The sequence below is a fragment of the Cibotium barometz genome, chromosome 16, assembly GCF_041138505.1.
Source record: "Cibotium barometz isolate CiBa-2024 chromosome 16, ASM4113850v1, whole genome shotgun sequence".
NCBI classification, from domain to species: domain Eukaryota; kingdom Viridiplantae; phylum Streptophyta; class Polypodiopsida; order Cyatheales; family Cibotiaceae; genus Cibotium; species Cibotium barometz.
In genome coordinates this window covers 12,017,105-12,043,051 of record NC_141061.1, presented here as the reverse complement: position 1 = coordinate 12,043,051, position 25,947 = coordinate 12,017,105, and the positions used below count along the sequence as shown (strand labels likewise).

Genomic DNA, 25,947 nt, shown 5'->3' with positions numbered 1-25,947 from the left:
TTTACACTAGTAAGAGGCCGCCACTGAAATGTGAATGTATCTTGAATTCTAAGCAAATTTTGAAGTGACCATAGTGGTCAAAGATGGTCTGGAGACCAGAAGGAATGCAGATGACATCATCCCTAAAATCTAGGGAACTGCTATTTTTGGCAGTGTTGGAATTGAAAAGTGTTCGCGTCAGTTTGTGCGGAATGTCAAGGGGACCAAAAGCTGACAAAGGACTGTTGTGAGAATGTGAACCAGTCAGGAGATTTTTAGCTTGGAAGATTGCATGTGGAAAAGGCTTAAAAATGTGCCAAGTGTCAAATTTATGTGCATTTTCCACATTGAGAAGAGGGAAGCGTGGGAATTTGGGCTGAATGAGGCTCATTTGCAGCCATTATGGTGAATTGTTGCAGGAAAACCAGCATTTGTGGTGCACTCCCTTGCCCTACAACTCATGAATTGAGGATTGAGCTTGCTCCCCACAGCCTCTCTCTCTCTTTCTCTCTCTTGCAGACTATGGAAATGCTCTCATCAGATAAAATCAGGTACAGTTGTGTGAATTTCATGCTTATATGCAAAGGCTAGTTGCCTCCTTGAACAGGAACCGGTGTAGTTAGTTCCTACACCAAAGCAGGGACGGAAGAGGGTAATAACCTCTTCAATACAATGCTGTTTCAGCACTGTTTAAGTGCTGTTTTTGGGCTGTTATGTTGCCCGGTTGATGCCAAAATGCAGTAGGACTTTGCTTTAGTCCTCCACAACAGTACAAGGGTTATTTTGGACTGAAACAGAGCTGAAAACAGGTCTGCGCAGAAAATTACAGCAAGCTGAATTGTGATGTTTTGGACTTCATTGGGTAGCTTGATGCCTATGGAAGTGAGCCTGTCAGTTGGGACTCATTCTGAGATGTTATGGAACAATTTTAGTGCAGTTATGCTGGCAAATTTCTCCCAGAATTTGTAAAACTCAGCTGATGCAAGTAGAGTGCTTTGTTGCACTCGTGCTTTGTATTTTCCAACTTTTTAACAATAAAGAAATACCGCAAGGGGCACCGGACTTCGGGGCCAATGTGTTGTTGAGCGAGGGAGCGAGGATTTTGTGATTGTGTGTCTGAGTAAGTCCAGCTTATTTGTGAATGAACTACCGCTTTATGTGTCCATAGACCGGTTTCATGGTTCCATTGCCGGGATAGGGTCCTCTTTTTTGCAAGAGCCCGGACACGGATTGGATTGGGTGAACAGGAGACACACATAGTGAGGCACAATTGATTACAGGTGAGAAAGAGTACGGTCTCTTTCTTTGGATACAGGTTCCCTTAAACTTTCAGTTGACAGTATGACAGACAAAGGGAAAGGTAAGCTCCCTACCGAAGAGAGTTCCTCTTCTACTCGCAGACAGCGTATAGAGGTGACAGGTGCCCAGGTGTCAGCCTCTGCTCGGACGGAGCCAGTAGTACAGCCAGCCTTGTTAGAGGAAGAACAGGAACAAGAGGATTTATTTCATGCGCAGTTCCTGAGCATGGTTGGTACCTTTGAACAGTTGGTGAAGAATCCCAGGATGAAGAGGTATTTGCAGTCAAGGACAGGGGATTCCCAGGCTGAATCATCTCAGCATGCAGTTGAGAGGGCACAGGAACAAATGCCAAGGATGCCACAGCATGTAGAGCAGACACCAGCAGTGGCAGCTGATCCAGTGCAGCATGTTACACAGGCACAGGTACATGCATTTAATGGCCAGGAAAGTAATGTGCAAAGGGTCATGCCGACCATTCCTCCATTCGTTGCTTTCCAGCCTGGCTATTTTGGTGGTGGGTCTGTTTTCCAGGCCATGGCTAGGCCGCCCACAGTTTTGCCAGGACTGATGTCAAGAGGGTCACCAGGAATGATGCCTATGGAAGTTGTGAACCCTCTTTATGCCAATATAGGTGTGCAGCCTGGATTTCAAACTTATTTTAGTCCAGCTTTGGGGCCCGCAGCACCTGTCAGTGTGGCTGAATTTTCTCAACCTAGCGGACAAAGAGCAGTAAGGCCTGATGCAGAAAAGGTGCAAAAGGATTACAAAGAAGGAGGTCAAGCAGTAAAGTTTGAGACTTTCAGTGGGATGCAGGACAAATTGAAAGCGTTTTGGACTTCATTGGGTAGCTTGATGCCTATGGAAGTGAGCCTGTCAGTTGGGACTCATTCTGAGATGTTATGGAACAATTTTAGTGCAGTTATGCTGGCAAATTTCTCCCAGAATTTGTAAAACTCAGCTGATGCAAGTAGAGTGCTTTGTTGCACTCGTGCTTTGTATTTTCCAACTTTTTAACAATAAAGAAATACCGCAAGGGGCGCCGGACTTCGGGGCCAATGTGTTGTTGAGCGAGGGAGCGAGGATTCTGTGATTGTGTGTCTGAGCAAGTCCAGCTTATTTGTGAATGAACTACCGCTTTATGTGTCCATAGACCGGTTTCACCCCCCCTTGCAGCCACCTCAGGACAGTACTTGCAACTATTCTCTTTATGCACCGATTGTACTCTGATGATGCGCCGCCTGTAGCTGTATAGGACTGGACTGTACCTGTCTGTACTTGCTGGACAGAGCTGTTAGTACTCGCATGTACCTGTCCATACAGGTCAACTTCTGCAGCCGCTGCCTGTTTGATACACCGCCGCCTGTACCAGCTATACGGGTCTGCACTGTACCCGCCTATACCAACTGGACAGAGTTGTCCTTGTCAGCCTGCACCTGTCCGTACAGGTCTACGCCTCCAGCTACTGCCTGTACTAGCCGCCAGCCAACCTGCACAGTAGTCGCCTGAACCTGCAGCACCCGTACCTTGGTCGCCAACACCGCCTGTACCAGCCGCCAGTAAACCTGCAGCCGCCTGTTCTGTACAACCTGCAGTTCTATACGGCTACTCTCCACGCAGCTCTGTTTCCCTTCTCCTCCACGCAGCCAGCTTGCACGACTACTCCCCAAAAGCAAGAGAGAGAGAGAGAGGAGAGAGGCGTGTACCTCCAAAAGTGGAGTTGCCCCCTTCCATAAATATCTTAGGCCCCTTTTTTTTTAATGTTCATTAAAGTTCCTAAGGGCCACTTATGCCTAGGGGCCACCCAATGTTAAAACATTAAAAATAATAAATCCCTTGGTCCCCCTTCACACTTGGGGTTGTCCACACATATAACTATTTGTCCGGGCACCCAAATATGAATCATTAAATATTTATCTTGCTCACCAACTATCATGCTGACACTCATGCTGTTCCACTTTCACAGGGTCATGACATACCCCCCTCTTGAAAAATGGCAAGCGTCCTCGATTGCAATCTGGTGATACAGCAAAATATCCAAAGTGAAATGTATAATATGGCAAGATCAACGTCCCAATCTCTCTATGCCATGCATATGTAGCAACATTCACTGCAAACCAATGGCGTAGTAGTAGTCCAAGTTGTATACCACTGTGAACCATACACAACCACAACATCCAATGTGACTAGTACACATATATCATAGAAGTCCCATAAACAGATGTACTGTCAGCTATCAGTACCTTCGGGTGAGACAAAAGCTGCACCAAGCGACCTCTAGATGTCATCTGAGCCTGTCTGTATCAAGGGAGTGGAGGTGCTACCCCCCTCTTGAGCATCAGGCAATGCTCCAGACCCATGCTCTGTTGAACCTGAATGAGCCGTAACAAGAGTCCGCTCCTCAACTTCCGGCTGAGCCTCATCGGATACATCCTCAGGCACATTCCCATGGAAAGGTCTAAGTAGACTCACATGAAATGCATTGAAAATCCTCCAGTGATCTGGTAGCTTCAAGCGATAGGCCACCTCACCAATCTTTTCCAATATCTGAAAAGGTCCATAATAGCGCATGCTCAACTTAGGGAATAAGCGCTCTTTACCCTTCATCTTCTTGAGCCTAGCTTTTTCAAATCGCAAAAGAACCCAATCACCCAATGCAAACTCTAATGCACGTCTGTGACGGTCTGTTGCTTTCTTTTGCTTTTGCTGAGTTTTCTGGAGTGCCAACTTAACTCTCCGTTAAGCTTCATCCATGTTCTCCACATACTGATCAGCCTCAAAGATCTTATCCTTTGTGTGCAAAATGGGTGGTACCTTCTTCCCTCCTTCCATAATCTCAAAAGGCGCCTTACCCGTCGAGGTATGGACAGTGTTGTTATATGCAAACTCCACCAAAGGAAGATACTTTTCCCATTGTTGCTTGTGCTCTGACACATAACACTGAAGAAGATCTGACACTATAGAATTAGCCTCTTCCGATTGACCATCTGTTTGTGGATGAAATGAAGATGAAAACTTGAGAGTTGTACCCATGTCAAACAATCCTCTCCAAAATAAACTCGTCATCCGTGGATCACGGTTACTAATGATAGACGAAGGCAAGGCATGATACTTGAAGATGTTCGCCATGAACAACTTCACCATATGATCAACTTTGATCGTCTTACGTACGGGAATGAAATGAGCCTGCTTACTAAACCTGCATATGATAGTCCAAATGCCATCATTCCCCATTTGTGTCCGTGGAAGATCAAATATAAAATCCATGGCAATGCTCTCCCATGGTCTATCTGGAATAGGTAAAGGCTAAAGTATCCCTGGTATCTTTTGACGGTCAAACTTCACCTTCTGACATACGATGCATTGCCTAACAAAAGCATCAACATCTCTTCTCAAGGTTGGCCAATAAAAGAAAGTCTCGACTGCTTTTACCGTGGCATCAATACCTCTATGACCCGCATACGGTGGAGCATGAATTTCAATCATAACCTTGAGTCGTAATTGCCTGATAACACACAGTCTACCATGCATCAACAAAAAACCATCTCTGAGAGTATAATGATCATGCCGCTGACTCTCAGACATCTGATCATAGAGCCTTCCAAAGTCCTCATCATGGGCATACTGCTCTTTCGTTTCATCAAGCTCATGATGATAAGCAAGTGAAACTGCTGAGACCTGTGGCTTGCGTGACAAAGCATCTGCCACAACATTCTTTTTGCCTTCCACATGCACAATCTGGAAGTGGAACATAGACAAAAAGTTGGCCCATCGCATATGCTTCTCAGAAAGTTTAGTTTGCGTGAGGAAATAACGCAAGGTCTGATGATCTGTCTGCACAGTGAAATCAATCCCAAGCAAATAGTGTTTCCATGTAGAAAGAGCATGAATTACAGCCAACATCTCTTTCTCATAAACCTGTAAATGCTTCTCGGCATTCTGCAATATACGACTCTCATAGGCTATCACATGTCCTTCCTGCATGAGAATTGCCCCAATGCTGTTTCCACATGCATCACATTGGACAACAAAAGCCTTTCGGAGATCCGGTAATACCGATACGGGATCCGAAGTAAGCTTTTCTTTAAGCTTTTTGAAGGCTGTAATTTCCTGATCAGCCCATCTAAACGGAGTTGCCTTCTTTGTTAAGGCATGAAGAGGCGAAGCAATCTCAGCAAAATACCGTATGTACCGCCTGTAATAGGAACATAATCCCAAAAAGCTGCGTACATCATGCAAGGTCCTCAAATCTGGCCAATTAAGAATTGCTTCCACTTTCAAAGGATCCATACGGACTCCATACTTAGACACAATATGCCCCAAGAAGTGTATCTCTTCCAAGAAGAACTCACTCTTCTTGCCATTAATGACCAACCTATGCTTTCGGAGTTCTTCAAACACAATGGCCAAATACTTCCTATGCTCCTTCTCAGTGTGTGAATGCACAATCATATCATCAAAGAATGTGCCCACAAACGTTCTATGAGGCCGGAAAATCCTGTCCATCATTCTGTTAAATGTGGCAGGTGCATTTGTCAAACCAAAGGGCATAACCAAGAACTCATATAACCCAAAAGTGGTTCGAAATGCTGTCTTATGCACATCCTCGGGTCTAATACGTATCTGATGATACCCACTTTTCAAGTCTATCCGGCTAAAAACTGTTGAGCCCTGTAAGCGGTCCAATATGTCATCGATCCTCGGAATAGGGAATCGATTCTTGATGGTATTCTTGTTTAGCGCCATGTATTCAATACACATGCGCCAAGAACCATCTTTCTTTTGCACTAAGAGCACAGGTGAGGAAAAGGGTGATGAGCTAGGATGAATCAACCCTTTATTCAACAACTCCTGTACCTGACTCATAATTTCTTCTTGTTGGGCTGCACTAACACGGTACGGCGGTCTATTTGGTGGAGTACTACCCATAATTAGATCAATAGCATAATCTTCTAGCCTTTCCGGAGGAAGTTCTCCTGGCAATGACAAACAATCATGGAACTCACGTAAGAAATCAGTCCTATCTTTATCTAGCATAGACAAATTAGATTTAGACTCATCATCTTTTGCATCCTTTACAAAAATCAAGTACGCAGAAAGATGCTTTTTCATTACTGATGAAATTGCCGAAGCTGATACAATAGGAACAGATTCCCCTTTAAGCTTTACATCCAAAATATGTTCTTTCCCTCTATGAGTCAAAGTAATCTTCCTATTATATGTATCCACCACCGCATGTACTCTATGGCACCATGGCATACCCAACAAAACATCACATCCATCAAGTGGCATGATGAAAAACTCCTCACTGTCCACATAACCCTCCTCCACATGAAGCCTGAGCTTCCCAATAATAGGAGTAACGGGTTCTGCATACCCAGGACAAGCCATATTAGCCTCATACAAAGGCCCCATCTCCTCTGCACCGATTCCCAATCGGCCAGCCAAATCTGGTGAAATAAAGTTGGCTCTAGCACCTGTGTCAAAGAAAATCAAGGCATTTTGATCTCTCACTTTGCCCCATGTCCTGCACAACTCACTCTCTTCACCACCTGGCTGTTCCCCAACAAGATCAAGAACTAACCCTGCAGAAGGTTTTGGTTTCTTAGACTTGGGCTCCCCTTTAGTGTCAGAGTCCTTTTGGGACTTACGCTTGGGACAATTAAAAGACATATGTCCCTCCTCTGTACAGTAAAAACACTTTCGAGCATCCATCAAAGCCTGTCTCTCCTCAGGAGTTCTCTTGGGCATTGGTAACTTCTTATACCGCTTCTCTGTAGACCCTTTTGCATCACGCGAAGCATGCCCTAACTTTTCAGATCTCTTGCTTGAGCTTTTACTTCCTTTAAATCCAGATGAGACCCCAGTGAGTAACGCATTTGCCGTCATAGCATTCTCTATCATCTGCGACATATTTGTTACTCGAGTCTTTATGCAATAGTCACGCACTTCCTTGGGCAACCCACAACAATACTTCTCCACCTGCTCAGACAAAGGCACTGCACGATAAGAAGTAACTGGGAGTAAAGCTTCCCAAAACTTCTAATTATAATCCTCAAGATTTTCACACTTTGATGCATCCAACTTGTGCCATGCTGTCATTACATCCACCTCAAAAGTAGATGTGAGCCATACGGAAGAGAACATCTGCTTAAACTGTACCCAAGTAGATGGTGCTATGCCCTGTAAAAGAAGAGTGGACCACCACTGCAATGCATTGCCCTTGAGAAAAGTCGCAGCTTTTCTCACCTTAGAGGATTCCGTGTGTAATTACCACCAAAAAAAGCAACATCAAACTGCTGTAAAAAGGTAAGTGCCTTTAGCTTATCTTTGGCCCCACTGAACGTGTCAAATTTCACAGCAACTCCCCCTTCCTTATAATCCTTCGCCTTACCCATAGGCGTTAGATTATCGTAAGGAAGTGGCTTCACAACATTGCTACCCCCGGCATTCATGCCCAGCATAGGGTCAATATTGCCGGTTCCCACACCTGGCATTCCATACATTCCAGCCATGTTTCCAAACATACCACTATGCATACCGGGCTGAATGCCCCCATACATGTTTCCTTGCATTCCAAGCTGCATGCCCCCAAACATGTTTCCTTGCATTCCGGACTGCATACCACCATACATATTCCCTTGCATACCAGGCTGAAAACTAGCTCCAAAATTCCCTGGAAAACCCATGCCTCCCTGAGGATAACCCCCAATCATGGATTGGAACACAGAGCCACCACCAGAGTAGCTTGGATGCATAGACTGTTGTGGAATAGATAGCTGTCCAAAAAAGGAACTCTGTGAGTTGCCACCAAAAGTATGTTGCATGTTCGGAAACTGTCCAAAAGATGGATCATGTGGGAAGGCACCACTATTGCCCTAAGGTGGGTTCTTAGAACGCACTTTCTTCTTCTTCTTTTCAGGCTCAGAACGGGATCTCATAAATTCAGCAAACTTCTCACTTTGAGTGAGCTGCATAAACACATCCATTACACCTGCCAAACGATTTTTAAACTGAGCATCATCTTCCTCTTTACTAGGCATGTTTTCTGGCTGTGTTACATTCTCATATTGTGCATCATCTGCAGCCTGTTCTCCTGCAAGAATATCCTCAGATTCATTTCTCTCAAGAGAGGCCTCTTGCTCTTCCTCTTCATCATAAAAATATTCATCTTCTGTGTCTGACATATTGCTGAATTTTTCAGCAATGGCTTTTCTCGAGACAACCACGAGCTCACCCCCTTAAGAAAGTTGATGATGGGTCCCGGCAACGGAACCTTGAAACCGGCCTCTGGTAGAAACCAAAGTGCGGTAGACTAGCAGTCACCCTTCCAATTGTAGTCCAAACAAATAACAAATTAACAGGAGCTAGAATGCTCCACAACTGAAAGGAAATCGACACCTGTTGGCCCCAAAGCTTGGCTCCCCTTCCGGTATTTCTTTATTCAAATTCAAGGGAAAGTATAACTGAGCACAACAAAGCCAGTCAAAGAAAGTAAACCTGCATGTCCAATCTGGCAGTCCTCAAGACCTCTTAGCATAGAGGATTCACATACAGATCTGTGTCCCACAAAAGCAACACACTGTGTTTTCCTTTGATCAACCAAGACAATTCAACAGGGCAGCCTTGAGCATACATCTGGCTATTCCATGAACATGGCTTCAAACTCAGCCTAAATACAAATCCACTGTCCAATCTCTGTTTCCACCCTTCAAACTGCCATACCCCTCCTCTCACAAAGGGCCAGAAGAAACAACTCTGTAGCAGACATAAGCCAGTGGAAAGAAAGAAATATAGATATGTTGAGAGCTTACCAATTCTTATGCACAGTTCTGCACCAGAGGGATTGACTGTACCAGTCTGTACTTGCACCTGCTTGCATCAGCAACTCTACATCACACACGTGCACTTGTCTGTACGGATCTGTACTTGCAACACGTGTGTACCTGTCTGTACTTTCCCCCCAGAGTCACACGGGGACGCGGGGACGGGCCGTAGGGACGCGGGGACGCGGAGACGGGGACGGCCGGGGACGCGTGGGACGTGCGGGGGACGCCGTGCAACACGGGGACGCCTGCAGGCGTCCCGGGGACGCGTTCCCGAAACGGGGGACGGGCAGGGGACGCGGTGAGGGGACGTCTCCAACGGCCAGAAACGGGCAGAAAAACGGCCAGAAACGGGCAGAAACGGGCGGAAACGGGCAGAATTCCAGCTATAAAAAAAGGCACAGTCTCTATTGCACCCACACTCGTTTCTCAAGCCTCATTGCTCAAGCTTCCAAATCCATCTCTCTCCAAGTTGTGCCAAGTTGTGCCAAGTTCCAACTTCCAAGCCATCTCTCTCTCTCTCTCTCTCTCTCTCTCTCTCCAAGCCATCTCTCTCTCTCTCTCCAACTTCCAAGCCATCTCTCTCTCTCTCTCTCTCTCTCTCTCTCTCTCTCTCTCTCTCTCTCTCTCTCTCTCTCTCTCTCTTGCACCCTTCTTCCCTCTCTCTCACACTATTCATCATTCATGGCATCTCAAGGTGAAGGCGCCGCCGCCACATCTTCCGTTGCGGGCTCTTCACGAAGGAGGCCGGCGGTGCACACATGGTCATGGTGGGATGAGGTCCACTACGCTAGTCGTGGAGTGGGCGGTGGTTCAAGGGCATGGAATTGCAAGCTTTGTTCCTACAAGAGAAGTGGCGGCGCCAACAAAGTGCAAGCTCACTTTTTGCACGAGGCCGGTCATCAAGTGCAATTTTGCGCACGTGTTACTCCTGAGAAGCGAGCGGAGCTTCTTGAGAAGCTCAAGGTTTATGAGGTGGCCGAGGCGGCAAAGAGAGGGCGACATGTTGCCGTTGATCCTCATGATGTGGTGAGAGCACGAGAGCAACCGACGCGAATGGAGGTGGAGAGGAACCCAAATCTTGCTTCAAGCTCTCAACCATTCAAGTCCACTCCATCCACATCGGGTGCCTCCATTCCCATCCGCCGTCAATCCACTCTTAACGAGAATTGGAACCCAAAATTGAAGGATGAGGTGGATAGGTCGGTGGCTAGGTTCTTCTACCACGACCACATTGCGTTTCAAGCGGCACAGTGAGAGTCGAGACTCAATTCTCTTCACTCTTTTTTTTTTTAATGTCTCATGCTTCAAAGCATTTACATGGTTTTCCTTACTTGAAATAGGTCTCCTTACTTCCGTGAGATGGCCACAAAGATCGGGGAATATGGCCCCTCTTATGTGCCACCTTCATCGGAAAAGATTCGCACCACTTTGCTTGATAGGGAGAAGTTGGCCGTTGAGCAGGCGGCGGCGGATACAAAGGCAACATGGGAGACTAACGGAGTCTCTCTCATTATAGACGGATGGAGTGACACGCGCAAGCGCTCCATCCATGGAGTGGTGGCCTACTCAAGGGGCAAAGTGTGCTTCATCGAGTCACATGATGCGAGTGGCACTGGGAAGGCGGTGGATGTGCTTGCCGCGGAATGGGCGTCCACGATCGAGGTCATTGGGCCGGAGCTTGTGGTCGGCATGGTGGCGGATGGAGAGGCGTCAAATAGGGCAGCCGGGAGCATTATTGAGTCAATGTATCCATCCATCACAGTTTCTTTTTGCATGGCCCATTGTCTCAACAACCTCCTCAAAGACATAGGTGCCTTGCCATGGATTGCACCCACCATTGAGGAGGCTAACCAGCTTGTATCCTTTGTCCTCAACCACCAAAGGCTGCGACATGAGTTCTCTAAAAGGAGCACTCTTTCCCTCCTCAAGTATTCTGAGACAAGGTTTGCATACAACTTCCTCATGCTAGGCCGCTTGTCTACATGTGGCGGAGCCCTAAGAGGGCTTTTCCTTAGTGATGAATTTTCAGCCATGCCGCAGTCAAAATCGGCAACAGGGAGAACATGCCGAGATCGCGCCGATGATGCCGCTTGGTGGGAGAAGGTGAAGACACTTGATGCCTTGGTCAAGCCTATTGTTCACCTTCTACGAGTCATTGACGGCCGTGAACCATGTATCGGCAAGGTCTATGAGGCCATGGATCGCATGATCGAGTCACTCCAGCAGCTTGTGCCAGACAGAGCCGAGTTTGAGGAGATCCACTCATTATGTGAGTCCAGGTGGAACTCCTACTACTCCCCTCTTCATGCGGCTGCCTTTGTGGTTGATCCAGAGTTCCAGGGCAGAAAGCAAGAGGCCGACAAGGAAGTAAGCAGGGGATGGCGGATCATTTTGGAGCGCTTAGAGCCCGACCCTACCATCAGGCGGAAGATCAGAGACCAGCTATCTCAGTACAGGACGCGGCAGGGATCTTTTGGATGTTTAGATGCACAGCTTGACCGCCTCAAGATTGGGTCTCCTCTTTGGTGGGAGGATTACGGATCAGATGGGCCGGAGTTGCAGCGCTTGGCTATTCGCATCCTTAGCCAGGCTGTGAGCTCTAGTTGCTTGGAGCAACTTTGGAGCGTTTACAGTCACATTGCCTCTAAGAAGAGGAACCGCCTTGAAGTGCAAAGGGCAAGTGATTTGGTTTTTGTGAGCGCTAACTTGCGCATGCTATGTGCGACAGCAACAGGGAAGGCGGATCCCTTCACCGAATGGGAGATGGCACAGCAGGATCCTGCAGCTCAGGAGCATCTTGAGGAGGTAGAGGAGGAGCCACAGCCTGAGGGGGAGGAGGAGGCGTCAAATGGCATCGACGACTTCGACTTCCAAGCCTCCCGTCAGGCTAGCACTTCAGGAGCTTGAGGCTTGACTCTTGAGCCTTGAGCCATCTCACCTTTTTTGTGCCCACTGCCAATGGCCATGATCTATTGTGATCTATCTAGTATCCCTATTTTGTACCCACTCTTTTTTGTAACCCTCACTGCCCATGAGGCATGTACTTATCTCTTTGTATCTATCAGACTATCAATCACATAATCAGTGTGCCATCGATGTTTTATTAGCGCATTTTGCTCAAAATGACTCTTGTTTTTTTGTCTATTCGGTGTAAAATTTTGTTCAAAGTGTGTCTCTATATGTATGTCATGCATACAACTCCTAAATTGCTTTTAAAAAAGAGGTTTTTTTTTGCCGTTCCCGACCCCGTCCCCGGGACGGCACTTCCCCGTCCCCGTCCCCGTCCCCGTCCCCCGTCCCCGTGTGACTCTGTTTCCCCCCCCTTGCAGCCACCTCAGAACAGTACTTGCAACTATTCTCTTTATGCACCGACTGTACTCTGATGATGTGCCGCCTGCAGCTGTACAGGACTGGACTGTACCTGTCTGTACCTGTTGGACAGAGCTGTCAGTACTCGCATGTACCTGTCCGTACAGGTCAGCTTCTGTAGCCGTTGCCTGTTTGATACACCGCCGCCTGTACCAACTATACGGGTCTGCACTGTACGCGCCTGTACCAGCTGGACAGAGTTGTCCTTGTCAGCCTGCACCTGTCTGTACAGGTCTGCGTTGTCCTTGTCAGCCTGCACCTGTCCGTACAGGTCTACGCCTGCAGCTACTGCCTATACCAGCCGCCAGCCAACCTGCACAGTAGTCGCCTGAACCTGCAGCACCCGTACCCTGGTCGCCAGCACCGCCTGTACCAGCCGCCAGTAAACCTGCAGCCGCATGTTCTGTACGACCTGCGGTTCTATACGGCTACTCTCCACGCAGCTGTGTTTCCCTTCTCCTCCACGCAGCCAGCTTGCACGACTTCTCCCCAAAAGCAAGAGAGAAGAGAGAGGCGTGTACCTCCAAAAGTGGAGTTGCCCCCTTCCATAAATATCTTAGGCCCCTTTTTTTTAAATGTTCTTTAAAGTTCCTAAGGGCCACTTATGCCTAGGGGCCACCCAATGTTAAAACATTAAAAATAATAAATCCCTTGGTCCCCCTTCACACTTGGGGTTGTCCACACATATAACTATTTGTCCGGGGACCCAAATATGAATCATTAAATATTTATCTTACTCACCAACCACCATGCTAACACTCATGTTGTTCCACTTTCACAGGGTCATGACAGAGAGAGAGAGAGTTAGCAGCCATCATTAGGGCAACCTGTAACAGTGGTAGAGGCTAGTGTGTAGCAAGAGAGCCTCCTCCTATTGAAGAGAGAGGGCTCCAATTTTTAGACTTGGGTCTCCCATGAGCTAAAATGGAAAGAGAAGGCTATGATGACAAGTGAAGAGCGACACAATAGCTGAAGTGACAAGTGTGAGGCCAGTTGTCTCAATTTGATCCACTTTCTTGCCACATGTCCCAATCTAAGAGATGGGTCCTTCACTAAATTTTATCTCTAAAAATATCCCAACTGGTAGCCCATTTGTCATAAGTACTTTGGCAACTCTTGGTATTTGCTCAATTCCAGACATATGACGCGAATTGAATTTCCATCGGAGTCTGGCCAAAAATAGCAACTCTCCTAAATTTTAGAAGTGTGATCCTTTGTATTTTAGGATAATCCCACATTCCCAAAGCTTGTACTTTCCAAATATTAAGACGTCCTGAAGTCCACCAGACACCTTTCATATTGGGAAATATCCAAGCTCGCAATTTGGTGGCCCTAAAGGTGCCCAAGACATGTACCAATGGTTGGGACATATTATAGGCACAATATGAACACATTTTATGACATTTTTGATGACTTTTTATGGCCTGAAAAGTGAAAACCGACCTGATTACAACTTGCTATCACTTTCCTATATAAAGGCAAGTCATGGATCATTCATAATCATTCAAAGACACAGATTGCAGAGCCAAGACCAAGGACATGCAGTCTAACAGTTTGGATCAGCCAAGTACATCTCCAAATCAGCGTTTTCCATTAACGCACAGTGGAGAACAGTAAGCATACGTTCATTCATAGCATTCATAGTCTAGATCTACATTGGATCTATGACAATCATTGTAATTACTCATGCATTTAGTAATATATAGTAGGAGTAGGTTAGGTAAAGAGTCTCTCTTCTCCTTCTCTCTATTCTATGTCATGAGCATGTGATTAGCGTTAATCTTTATTGCTTTGCGTTAATCATCATTTAAGCACGCTTCCGCATAGTAGTCATATTACATACTCGTTTTCCGATCCCCAACGTCACATCATACGCATGCTACTCTCCACTAGCTTCCATGCTTATACATGCGAAGACTAGGCCAAGAAATGTAGAATGTCCACTAGATCTGAGCGCAGACATCAAGTCCCCAGCATACGAGATACCAGTTTACTCACACTTGGCGTAGACATTGTCCTCTACCAACAAGGTTGTCATGTGCACACACATGTACATGCTAATCTCAAGGCTACTCCTAGAGGCAACATGATAAAGACTCACTAGAACCAAATATTTTGGAGCATTGAAGTGCAGGTTATGGCAAGGGATGGACTGGAGAGGACATAAGGACCTATCGGCTAAGTGGAAAAACATGAAGAGTCTGAGTCGGGTGCAGCAGAGCAGGTCAGGTACTTCATTAAAGTTTGGGTGTCCAGGCGGCTGGCCGAGACCAGCAGTCAGCCAGTTCTCCAGTCACTCCAATGGCCTATAAAAGGCACTTGATCTCATCGTTTTGTTCATTCAGGCCAGCAATGGGCTGAGTCATAGATTTAGGCCTAGAATAGGGTTTATACCTTTTCATGGAAGGCAGCCAAGGGCTGCAAGGATTTATGTACCTTTTTGTACCATATGATATACTGAATTTCCAGCTCTCTCTCTCTCTCTATCACATATTACACCCCCATTATGGTACTAGTTGGAGCTAGACAGATCTGCATTGCATTCTTGTATACCCTGCGCATATAGGTTGCATACTGAGCCTCTAGCAGTAGTGCTCCATCCATCACACCCCCCCCATTAGCTCAGTACTTTCATAGTTTATTTCATGTTCACTTTGTCCTTTTTTTTTCTGGATATCCAGAAGACATTGACAGTCGTACATTGATTTGTCTCATAGGTCGAGTTCGGCCTCTAGTAGACATTAATACAGCTTTCTTTTTCTCTTTCTCTACTCTCCCTTCTGACTGCGTTTTTGTATCAGCAGGTTCTAGATGGTGTGTAGGGCTGAAAGAAGAATCTCAGAGCTTCCGCATGTAACATGTTAGTCCACATGACTCTTGGCGTAGACATAAGTCCCCTCCTAACCAGGCATCATGTACACTACCACTTGCACTCCGTGTTGGTACTCTGACCACACACCTTGGATGAGAGGTGGGCTCAAGTAATAAGATAAAACAATCACTCACACGCATTGATAGCCTGGTGTTCCATAAGCATTTTTGTTACACATAGTTTATAGGCATTTTGGCCACCAATAGTTTTACAGGCCTTTCAGCCGCCAATAGAAATCCTCAATCCATGAGATAACCATGAGTTCCATAAGTCCAATGCATCCCAAATAAAGGGAGCCAAAAACATAATCCATCCCAACGAAGGGGCCCATAAACAATATTTCCCTAAAACCATCTCAAGGCAAACAACAACACACTGTTCTTCTTGTACATACATACAAGGGTTACTGAACATCAAAAGTACTTTGTAATAAGTAGCAATAGCACCAACTTTGCAAACTCAAAGTATACTTAGCTTTCCTTTTCTAGGTTCAATCGTAAGACGTGAGGATCGTGATGAAAGAGTGCACAGAGCGGAAGCAGAGTGGCACTAGAATGTGCTGAACAGAGAGTGCAAGAGAGAGAGAGAGAGATATGGAGAAAACTATGCTGAATATACTGAAGCAAAACAGTCCCAAGCAAGAGACACTGCAAGTCTCATAAGTGAGGGAGCAAAATATGTACAAGACTGAATAAACAATGAGAGGCCAACACCCACTATTTATAGTAGGGGTAAGCTGGCCGACTGGAGCTACAAAACAAACCGATTGGAGCTACTAGACGGGCCGACTGGAAAATGCCAGAAAAGCTGGGAAAAATCCCAAAAAAATACTAGAAAAAGGGGTGGCCAGCCCACAAGCAAGGGCCATGCAAAAGGGACCAAATGGGCACCATAAAAGAGCAGAATCTAGGGATGAATGTGCTAACACCCCCTCTTAGCATCAGATGCTGGACAAACTCCGAGAATCCGAAGATGAGGAGCCAAGGAAGCCTGAGAAACCGGCTTGGTGAACAAATCTGCAGCATTCTCCGCGGAAGGACAATACTCCAAACGCAAATCTCTAGCAAGAACCCGTTCACGAACATAGTGATACTGAATCTCAATGTGTTTTGTACGAGCATGAAACACAGGGTTCTTAGCGATGGCGATGCAACTTTGATTGTCACACCAAAGAAGAGTAGATCCGGTAGGAGGACAGCCGAGCTCCTCCAATAATCTCTGCAACCATATCGCCTCACATACAGCATAACAAACTGCACGGTACTTCGCCTCGGTAGAGGAAAGCACCGCAGTAGGCTGCTTTTTACTGCTCCAAGAAATGGCTCCAGACCCATGTGAAAAAACACAACCAGTGGTCGAACGCCGTGTATCTGGATCTCCAGCCCTGTCTGAGTCAGACCATCCAACAAGAGTGCGTCCTTGGCCATAAAAGATGCCAAAATTCAGAGTGCCACGCAAGTACCGAAGAACTCTGAGAGCACACCGCCAATGCTGCTGACAGGGTTTGGATGAGAAGGAACTCAATAAACTGACTGCGAAGCATATGTCCAATCGGGAGTAGGTCAACCATACCAAACAACCGACGAGAACCCGATACTATCCCTGATCAGTCCCTGGAGAAGCATCAAGTGAAGAAAGCTTCTCACCAATATCCATAGGAGAAGATACTGGTTTGCACCCAGTCATCTGAAATCTGTCGAGAATCTCCCGAGTGTACTTTTGCTAAGAGAAGAAAATGCCCTTCGAGGTTTGCCAAATCTCAAAGCCAAGAACATAATGCAAGAGGCCAAGATCCATCATCTCAAACTCTGTCTCCAAAGCATCCATAACAGAACGGATAAGAACCTGTAAAGATGAGGTCATCAACATAGACCACAATGATAACAATCAACCCCCTCTCAAGGAGGATATAAAGGTTCGAATCTGCGTGAGAAAGGTGCAGGCCAAGCTTCTAAAAGAACTCATCAATCCGCTGGTACCAAGCCCGCGGAGCCTGCTTCAGACCATATAAAGCCTTCTTCAGCCGGTACACATGATCCTGTTTGCCCGGAACAACAAATCCTGGCGGCTGATCAATATAAACCTCCTGTGTAAGCTCTCCATTCACGAAAGCCGACTTGACGTCCATCTGGAAAACGGGCCATCTATGATGTCCTGCAAGTGCAAGAACGGTATGAATAGTAGTCATCCGGGCCGTCGGAGCGAAGGTCTCATAGAAGTCGACACCAGGGCGCTAAGAATCATAAAGACGATATGCCTTGGCGACAGTGCTGTATCCGAGAAAAGTCATGCGCTAAGACTTCGAGTCCAACTTGGAGCGGTGCTCCTTAGGCACATGAACATACGCCGTACACCCAAATATCCAGAAATGAACAACGGAGGGCTTCTCACCATGGAAAGCCTCATATGGAGTTTTATCGAGAAGAGCAGCAGTAGGAGACCTGTTCTGAATGTAGACAGCAGTGGAAGCCGCCTCAGCCCAGAAACGTCGAGGTAATGAAGAATGCTCAAGCATAGCACGGGCCATCTCCATAATGGTCCTATTCTTCCTCTCGGCAACTCCATTCTGTGATGGAGTATATGATGTAGTAAGCTATCTCCGAATGCCATGTGTCTTGCAATATTGCTTAAACTCCTGGGATGTGAACTCACCCCCTCCGTCGGTCCTGAGAGCCTTGATCGAGTGACCAGTCTCTTTTTCCACCTCAGCTCTCCAATCACAGAAGTGCTGAAAAGTCTCATCCTTGGTCTTCAGAAAGAAAACCCAAGTATATCTTGTAAAATCATCCACCATCACGAGCATGTACAATGTCACCAATTGGCCGACCATTTGGTCCATCTACAGTTTTTGCGTCTCGTTCACTTGAGGCCAGGCCGGTGTCTCGTGTGAAGAGGCCAGTATTTTGCTGACATGGACGGGAGCCAGACTGGTGCCACCCGTGTGTTAGCAGGATGGTGTCGTATGGACGGGAGCCAGACCAGTGCCACCCGTGTATGACCTGGACTGTGTTCGACCCATGGGATTGTCACGCCATGGAAGAGCCCGTATTCGTGCCGTGTTTTGCCTATGGGACTGTCACACCATAGGGAGACTCGTGCCTGGAACTGTGTCTTACCTATGGGACTGTCACTCCATAGGAAGACCAGGTTTTTATGTTTTTATTGTCGTGCCAGTTTTGTGCCGACAGATATTTTGTACTTGTTCCATGAACGGGAGATATGTCCATGTTACTATTTGCACATGCACACATGATTTGCATGTTTGAAACTGTTTTCGCATGACATGTATTTGTGTGTTTGCCTGCTTGACGTGTTACTTACTGAGCGGGGACGCCTGCCAGTGAGTCGTGAAGTCTGCTCTGTATTCTGACGAGTTTTGGTGCATGTGAACAGGTGGTAAGTATGTCGCACTTGTTGTTTTAATGTTTTATATTCTAACCCTTTAATTTATAAGGTTAGGTGTTCACATTTATTTAAAAGTGGGCACCCCCTTTGGGCACCCACTTAGGGGCCAAGGTGGGGAGCCCCACTTTTAAGTGAGTGTGGGGGTGGGCATGGTCACCTACTCCCACTAGTTCCCCCACATGCATGCGTGGGTATCACCAAAGTAAAACTCCACATTAATTTATTAAAAAGGACTCCCTCCATCAAGCGTAAAAACATCATCGCTTCTATCTGGCGTTGATTCATCAACCGGCGACCATCTCTCCCTCTGGCGCATGTTCTTCCTGAAGGCGACTGCTGCAGTACCCTCTGTTGCTGGCTGCGCCGCCTGCCTCTACAGGTGGCTGAGTGTTGTTGCAGGTGGCTGTTTACTCCACACTGCTCTCTCTCCCAGGCGGCTGGTGTTGGGGTAAAGGCACTATGCCCACCCTTATAGTGTGTACAAGCCCATAAGTTATAGTACATAGTACACTTAGTACTTTTAATGTACTAAGTGCACTATGTGTACTAGTGCAATATACATGTGTGATAGAGGAGTCACACACTCATGCCTCATGAGTTGACTTATCCCCACAACTCTCTCTCTCTCTCCCTTGCTTCTCTGTGTATGTCTCCCACATGACCTAATTCCCTAATTCTCCCACACAACTGGCAACTCTCTCTCTCTCTCCCTTGCTTCTCTGTGTATGTCTCCCACATGACCTAATTCCCTAATTCTCCCACACAACTGGTATCAGAGCTTAGTGATCCCTCCCTCTTCCCTCTTCTCCTTGATAGCAAGCATAGAACAGTGAAGCTTGCTCGCAGCAATCGCAGGCAGACAAGGCGTGCAAAAACTGTGCTGAGCGTGTGGGCAACTGGGTTTGGCATGCGTGTGCTGATCGCAGTCAAGGAGAAGGGCGTGGCCTACGAGTACCAAGGAGCTGGTAAAGCGGGTAGCTCTACACGGCGAAGGCAGCGCTGGCCCTTCAGCGTGGAGCGAAGAAGTAATAGGCGTCGAGCGTGAGTCGGCGGCAGCTAGGCGATTCGGCTGGCGAAAACGCGTATGAGCGCTGGGCAGCACACGTACGAATTTCGAAAGCGAGCAAGTCGGCATGGCGCTAGAGCGTGGAGTTCCTAACTACCTGCGCTAGGCGAGCGAAGCGCACAGCAAGCAGCCAGGCGAACGTGAGCAGCTTGCATCAGGGTCGCAGCAGCCAAGCGAACAACAAGGCAGCCCGTCTGCTCTTCACGACTGCACCAGTCCTAACGCATCAGCTTGATTAAAGCATCTATCAAATCTGCAGCAAGAAGTGTTCCCCCCTCACCTGCACAGAACAGAAGCAGCAATCATCAACCCCTCTTTTCCTGCAACAACAAAAACCCGCCTGCAAATCAGAGAAAAAATCAGAAAATTACAAGGTATTTTTCTCAATTTTTTTTTGGGATTTGCAATTGAGCAAGTACAATCAACAATTGAGCAGATACAGGTGTCGAATTGCTCAATTTTGAGCAAAATTGGCAAAATTGGGTGACATTGGTCACAATCAGGATCAATTTGCAGGACATTGGTCACAATCAGGATCAATTTGCAGGAAATTGAATGTCGAAATTTGGGGCTTTTGATGTAATTGTGCAATTAAGCACTCATACATGCTGTATGATGTGAGAAATCGCACATTTGGGCAAAATTGCAACAAATTGCAGTGCAAATCAAGGGGCTTTTGTGCCGATTGAGTTGATTTGCATGCAGGCAATCGCATTTGATGCTGTCGATAATGTGTTGATGCCTTACAAGCACTCAATGTGCCTGTAAATCAAGGGGCTTTCATGTATTTGATGTATATGTGGCCAGGGGGAAGCATTGTGAACACTCTGGATGCCTTCATGTGCGTCAATGTACCATGTATGATCAAAAAATTGATCTTAAATCAAGGGGCTTTTCAAGTTCGTATGCTTGTTGAGCTTGGCAAAGCAGCAGGCAAGACATTTATGCCTTGAATCCTCAAAAATCAGCTTGCAGTCAAGGGGCTTTTGCCCAATTTCTGTTCGGGACTGTTGTATGCAGTGTACAGGACTGTAAAAGTCTGATTTTCACTCATTTGGACAGCCAGGGGAGCATTTGTTGCTATTGTACCTGCTGGTACAGATTTGGCACAGCTTTGTGCATGTTTTGGCATGGTTGTACACTGTTTTGAGTGACCAAAAGGTTCAATTTCAGTTGCTGTACTTGCCGGTACAGGTTCGGTACATCATTGGTGAGCACTTGGTACTGCTGTACAGTACTTTGGAAGGGCAATAGAGCACATTTAAGGTGCTGTCCAAAATCTGCAGCAACCAGATTTTGGTGATTTCATCACATAAAGTGGGAGAAAAGTTGCATTTGTGCTTCCGCAGTGGGAGATAAAGCTTGGGAGAAAAAACTGTGAGCACTTTGTGTGCTTTTGGTGCAGTGTTTGCACATTTTGCAGGGAGTCAGGCATTGACAGGTTGCATATTGCTATGGCAACCACAGGTGAGAGCTCTTCATTGCTTCACATCAAGAAGCTTGAAGGCTCGCATAATTATGATATTTGGCAAACCCAGTGCTACAATGTGTTGCTCCAGAAAAAGCAGCACAAGCCTATCAAAGAAAGGGGTGTAATGCCCGCTTCTCTTACTGCTGAAGAGTGGGAAGATATGGATGAGCTGGCAAGATCTACTATCATGTTGTCTGTGTCAGACTCATTACTTTTCAGCATTCGTGAAGAGAAGACAGCTTGGGGAATGTGGCAGAGATTGCAGGACTTGTATGCCCAACAAAGTGCCTCAAGCAAAGTGTATTGGTTGAAGAAACTCATAGGTCTTCAGACGAAGGAAGGGGCTTCTATGACAGCCCATCTCAATGAGTTTAATGGTATTGTCAGCCAGGTCATTAATCAAAAGTTGGCGATGGACGATGAGTTCAAAGCCACTTTTTTGTTATGCACTTTGCCAGAGAGTTGGGACACATTCAGGACAGCCACTAGCAATTCGCATGCTATGCTGTCATATGCAGATGTTGAGGGTGCTCTTCTTCAAGAAGAGATGAACAGGAAAAACAACTCTGTTGGAAAGTCCAATGCAATGAATGCACATGGGAGATCCCAGCAAAGGGGGAAAAGCCAAGAAAGGGGAAGGAGCAAGTCTCGCTCCAAAAAGGATTTGGAATGCCATTATTGTGGCAAGAAGGGACACATTAAAAAGCAATGCTACAAATGGAAAAATGATCAAAAGGAAAAGGGAAAAGGCAAAGACAAAGAGAAAGATGAAGCCAAAGATGTAAAGCCAAAGGGCAAAAGTGGAGTCAAGATTGAAGAAATCAATGTGTCACATGCAGCTGGCAGTGAGGATGAGGTCCTATTTACTTCTTCACTTGATGCCCATTCACTTCTTACAGGTGGTCATGGTATGCACTCATGGATCATTGATTCAGGTGCCTCCTTTCATGTCACAGGTTGCAGAGACTTGTTTGTCAGGTATACTGCTGGCAATGAAGGAGTGGTTTATTTGGGTGATAACCATGCATGCAAAATTCTTGGCAGAGGTGATGTGAGGCTTGTGTTTTCAGATGGCTCACAGCTTATGCTCCATGATGTCAGGCATGTGCCTGAGATCAAGAAGAATCTGCTTTCTACTGGACAGCTTGATGATGCTGATTATGTTACCACATTTGGTAGTGGAAAGTGGAAAATTAGTAAGGGCTCACTGGTTGTTGCCAGAGGCTCTAAGGTGGACACTCTTTACTTCATGCATGCAGGTGTTTGTCACCATGCTAATGTAAATGCAACCGAGCTGCCGGAAATTTCTATGTGGCATAGCCGGTTGGGACACATGAGTGTCAAGGGAATGGAGCAATTGTCTCGTTTGGGTTACTTGCCTTCTCTAAAGTTTTCAAGTTTTCAGTTTTGTGAGCATTGTATATATGGTAGGCAACTACAGTGCCCCCACAAGAAAGCTCTTGGACAAAAAGATGCTCAGTTAGAGCTTGTGCATACAGATGTATGTGAGATGCCTCAGCTTTCTTTGGGAGGGGCAAAATACTTTGTGTCTTTTATAGATGATGCCACACGCAAGGTGTGGGTTTTCCTCTTCGTTTGAAGAGTGATACATTCTCAGTGTTTGAGAAGTTTGTTGCTCTTGTTGAGAATCAAACTGGCAAAACACTGAAAGCTTTGCGTTCCGACAATGGTGGAGAGTACATGTCCAAACAGTTTCAGGACTTTTGTGATGCTAAAGGCATCAAGAGGGAGCTCTCTACTCCTTATGATCCTCCACAAAACGGGACAGCAGAGAGGATGAACAGGACCATTCAGGAGAAGGTCCGTTCTATGTTGTCACATGCTGTATTACCTCATGGTTTTTGGACTGAAGCTGTTATGACAGCCGTTCACCTTATAAATAGGTCACCTAACACGAGGCTTGGTGGGAAAGTGCCAGAGGAAGTATGGACAGGGAAGCCTCCGTCATACAAGCACTTGAGAGTGTTTGGTTGCGTTGCGTACGTGCACATACGCAGGGAAATGCGCACCAAACTTGATCCTAAGTCTCACAAATGCATATTCCTAGGATATGGTGACAGAGGTGAAATGGGGTATAGACTTTGGGATCCCATGAATAGAAAGATCATACGCAGCAATGATGTCATTTTTGATGAAACATGCATGTATAAGGAGCCTGCAAGGCAACAGGAGCCTGGCAGAGTCATCTTTGATGATGATGGACATCATGGACAACAACAAAGGGCTGTAAATCAGCCATTACAGCAGGAAAACCAGCCCTTAAATGGTGCTGAAAATGGTCCAAATGGACAGCCAGAGATGGCAGAAGATATCCCTATGGATATACCACAGTTAGAGGAGATACCGGGCATGATTTTTCAGCCTTATGGCATGGAACAGGAGCCACCAATGGGTGATATGCAGGCTGGACAGCAACCTGCAAATGATGGTCATTGGGTACGGAGGTCCACTAGACCCTCCAGAGCCCCTGACAGGTTTGTTCCAGGGGTTGACTACTTGATGCTCACTGACTGTGGGGAGCCCTCATGTTATAAGGAGGCTTTACAGAGGGCAGACAAGGCTCTTTGGGAGCGTGCCATGAAGTCAGAGATGGATTCTCTGCACAAAAATGGAACATGGAAATTGGTGCATTTGCTTGCAAGCAAGAAGGTTTTGCCATGCAAGTGGGTTTACAGGCTCAAAGTTGCACCAGATGCAAAATCTACTACAGAGGCCGAGTATATTGCAGCCACAGAGGCTTCTGCAGTGAGTGGAAAGGAGAAGCTTGTATGCAAGCTGAAAAAGAGTCTTTATGGGCTCAAACAGGCACCAAGGGAATGGTATCATAAATTTGATACATTCATGAAATCTCAGAAATTCAGGAGAAGTGACATAGATCACTGCTTGTACACCAAGAAAGCTTTGGATGGCAGTCTATTGATCCTCATCTTGTATGTTGATGATATGTTGATTGCCGGGAAATCTCGTAAGGAGATGGATGCCTTGAAGCAGAGGCTGCATCAAACCTTTGATATGAAGGATTTGGGTGATGCAAATCACATCTTGGGTATGCGGATACTTTGGGACAGAAATCAGCATGTGTTGTATTTGTCTCAGAAGGAATACATTGGCAAAGTCTTGCAGAGGTTCAATATGGACGGGGGGAAGAAGACTAGTACTCCTTTGCCTCCATATGTGAAACTCAGTGCTATGGACAGCCCACAGTCGGATAGTGACAGGGCTGATATGGCCAAGATTCCGTATGCTTCAGCTTGTGGTAGTCTCATGTATGCCATGGTTGCTACTAGGCCGGACATTGCATTTGCAGTGGGAGTGGTTTCTAGATACATGGCCAACCCTGGCAAGAAGCATTGGGAAGCCGTGAAAGGTGTCATGAGATACCTGAAGGGCACACAGGATTTGTGCATTTGTTTTGGCAAACAGGATGCATTAGTGCATGGTTACACGGATTCGGATTATGCCGGTCATCCAGATAACCGGAAGTCTACTACCGGTTATGTATTTACATTCACAGGAGGTGCTGTGTCATGGATATCCAGGATGCAGAAGTGCACTGCCTTATCTACTACAGAGGCCGAGTATATTGCAGCCACAGAGGCTTGCAAGGAGGCATTATGGCTATCTCGGTTAGTGGTTGATTTGGGCTATACAGGGGATATTCCATTGTTGCATTGTGATAGTCAGAGTGCCATCCAGTTGACAAAGAACCCTGTTTTTCATGCAAAGACGAAGCATGTGGATGTGAAGTATCACTTCATCAGAGAGGTGATAGAGAACAAGCAAATTCAGCTTGTTAAGATTCACACGGATGACAACCCGGCTGATCTGTTGACAAAGAGTTTGCCTCCGGAGCGGTTTGCTCATTGCAGACACTTGATGGGCATTGGATGAGGCCAGTTTCAGCCTTGATATGGCCTTGTATATTATCATGTACATGCTGATTTTTTCTTTTCCTTCATTTAAGGGCACTTTGCCTTTAAGTGGGAGGTTGTTGGGGTAAAGGCACTATGCCCACCCTTATAGTCTGTACAAGCCCATAAGTTATAGTACATAGTAGTAGAGATTGGACCACACTAGTGGTCGTTCTGCTTTGAGTTTTCTACATCGAAATTCGAGACTATTTGTTTGGTACTGTTTTCATATGTACATGGACATTATCTGGTTCTTGGAACCCATGGAGCATTGTATTCATTAAATACTCCCAATAAATATATCATATATTGAGGGGGGGGTCGGCCCGTTCCGGCCCCAGTGCTGGTGTCCATCTTTCCATTTCATTTCATTTAAATTTCAAGTTGTTTTAAGTTGTCCATTTCAAATTTGTGGTTTTAAAGTTGTGCTATTAAGCGTGTGGGTGTCCAACGAAGTCTTTCCCACTTGACGGGATCGGTTTCATTGGTATCAGAGCACGGTTGTTTCCCTCTTCCTAGTGGGGAAACGAACCTGTGTACTGGACATCCCGCTTTTAGCAAACTTTGAACACAATGGACAGCCAAGGCAACCCTTTGGAAGTGCCTAATTCGAGGGGTCCCTCTAGTGCCTCTCGTGGGTCTGATGCCCTGCGTGGTAGGCACAAGCCCCTTGAAAGGGTTCTTGATAGTGAATCAAAGGGTCAACTGTCTCCAGGAAAGACAGTTAT

General features: G+C 46.3%; 2 protein-coding genes across 3 annotated transcripts in view; one reads left to right on the top strand and one right to left on the bottom strand.

Annotated features, from left to right (window-relative positions):
• LOC147630368 (uncharacterized) overlaps positions 1-25,947 on the bottom strand; it is a 95,853-nt gene that overhangs the window by 52,734 nt on the left and 17,172 nt on the right. The window lies entirely within an intron of this gene.
• On the top strand, positions 10,734-12,210 carry LOC147630369 (uncharacterized). The gene has a single exon (XM_086810236.1). It carries the CDS (start codon positions 10,794-10,796, stop codon positions 12,009-12,011), a length of 1,218 nt encoding a protein of 405 aa, XP_086666362.1. The 5' UTR covers positions 10,734-10,793; the 3' UTR covers positions 12,012-12,210.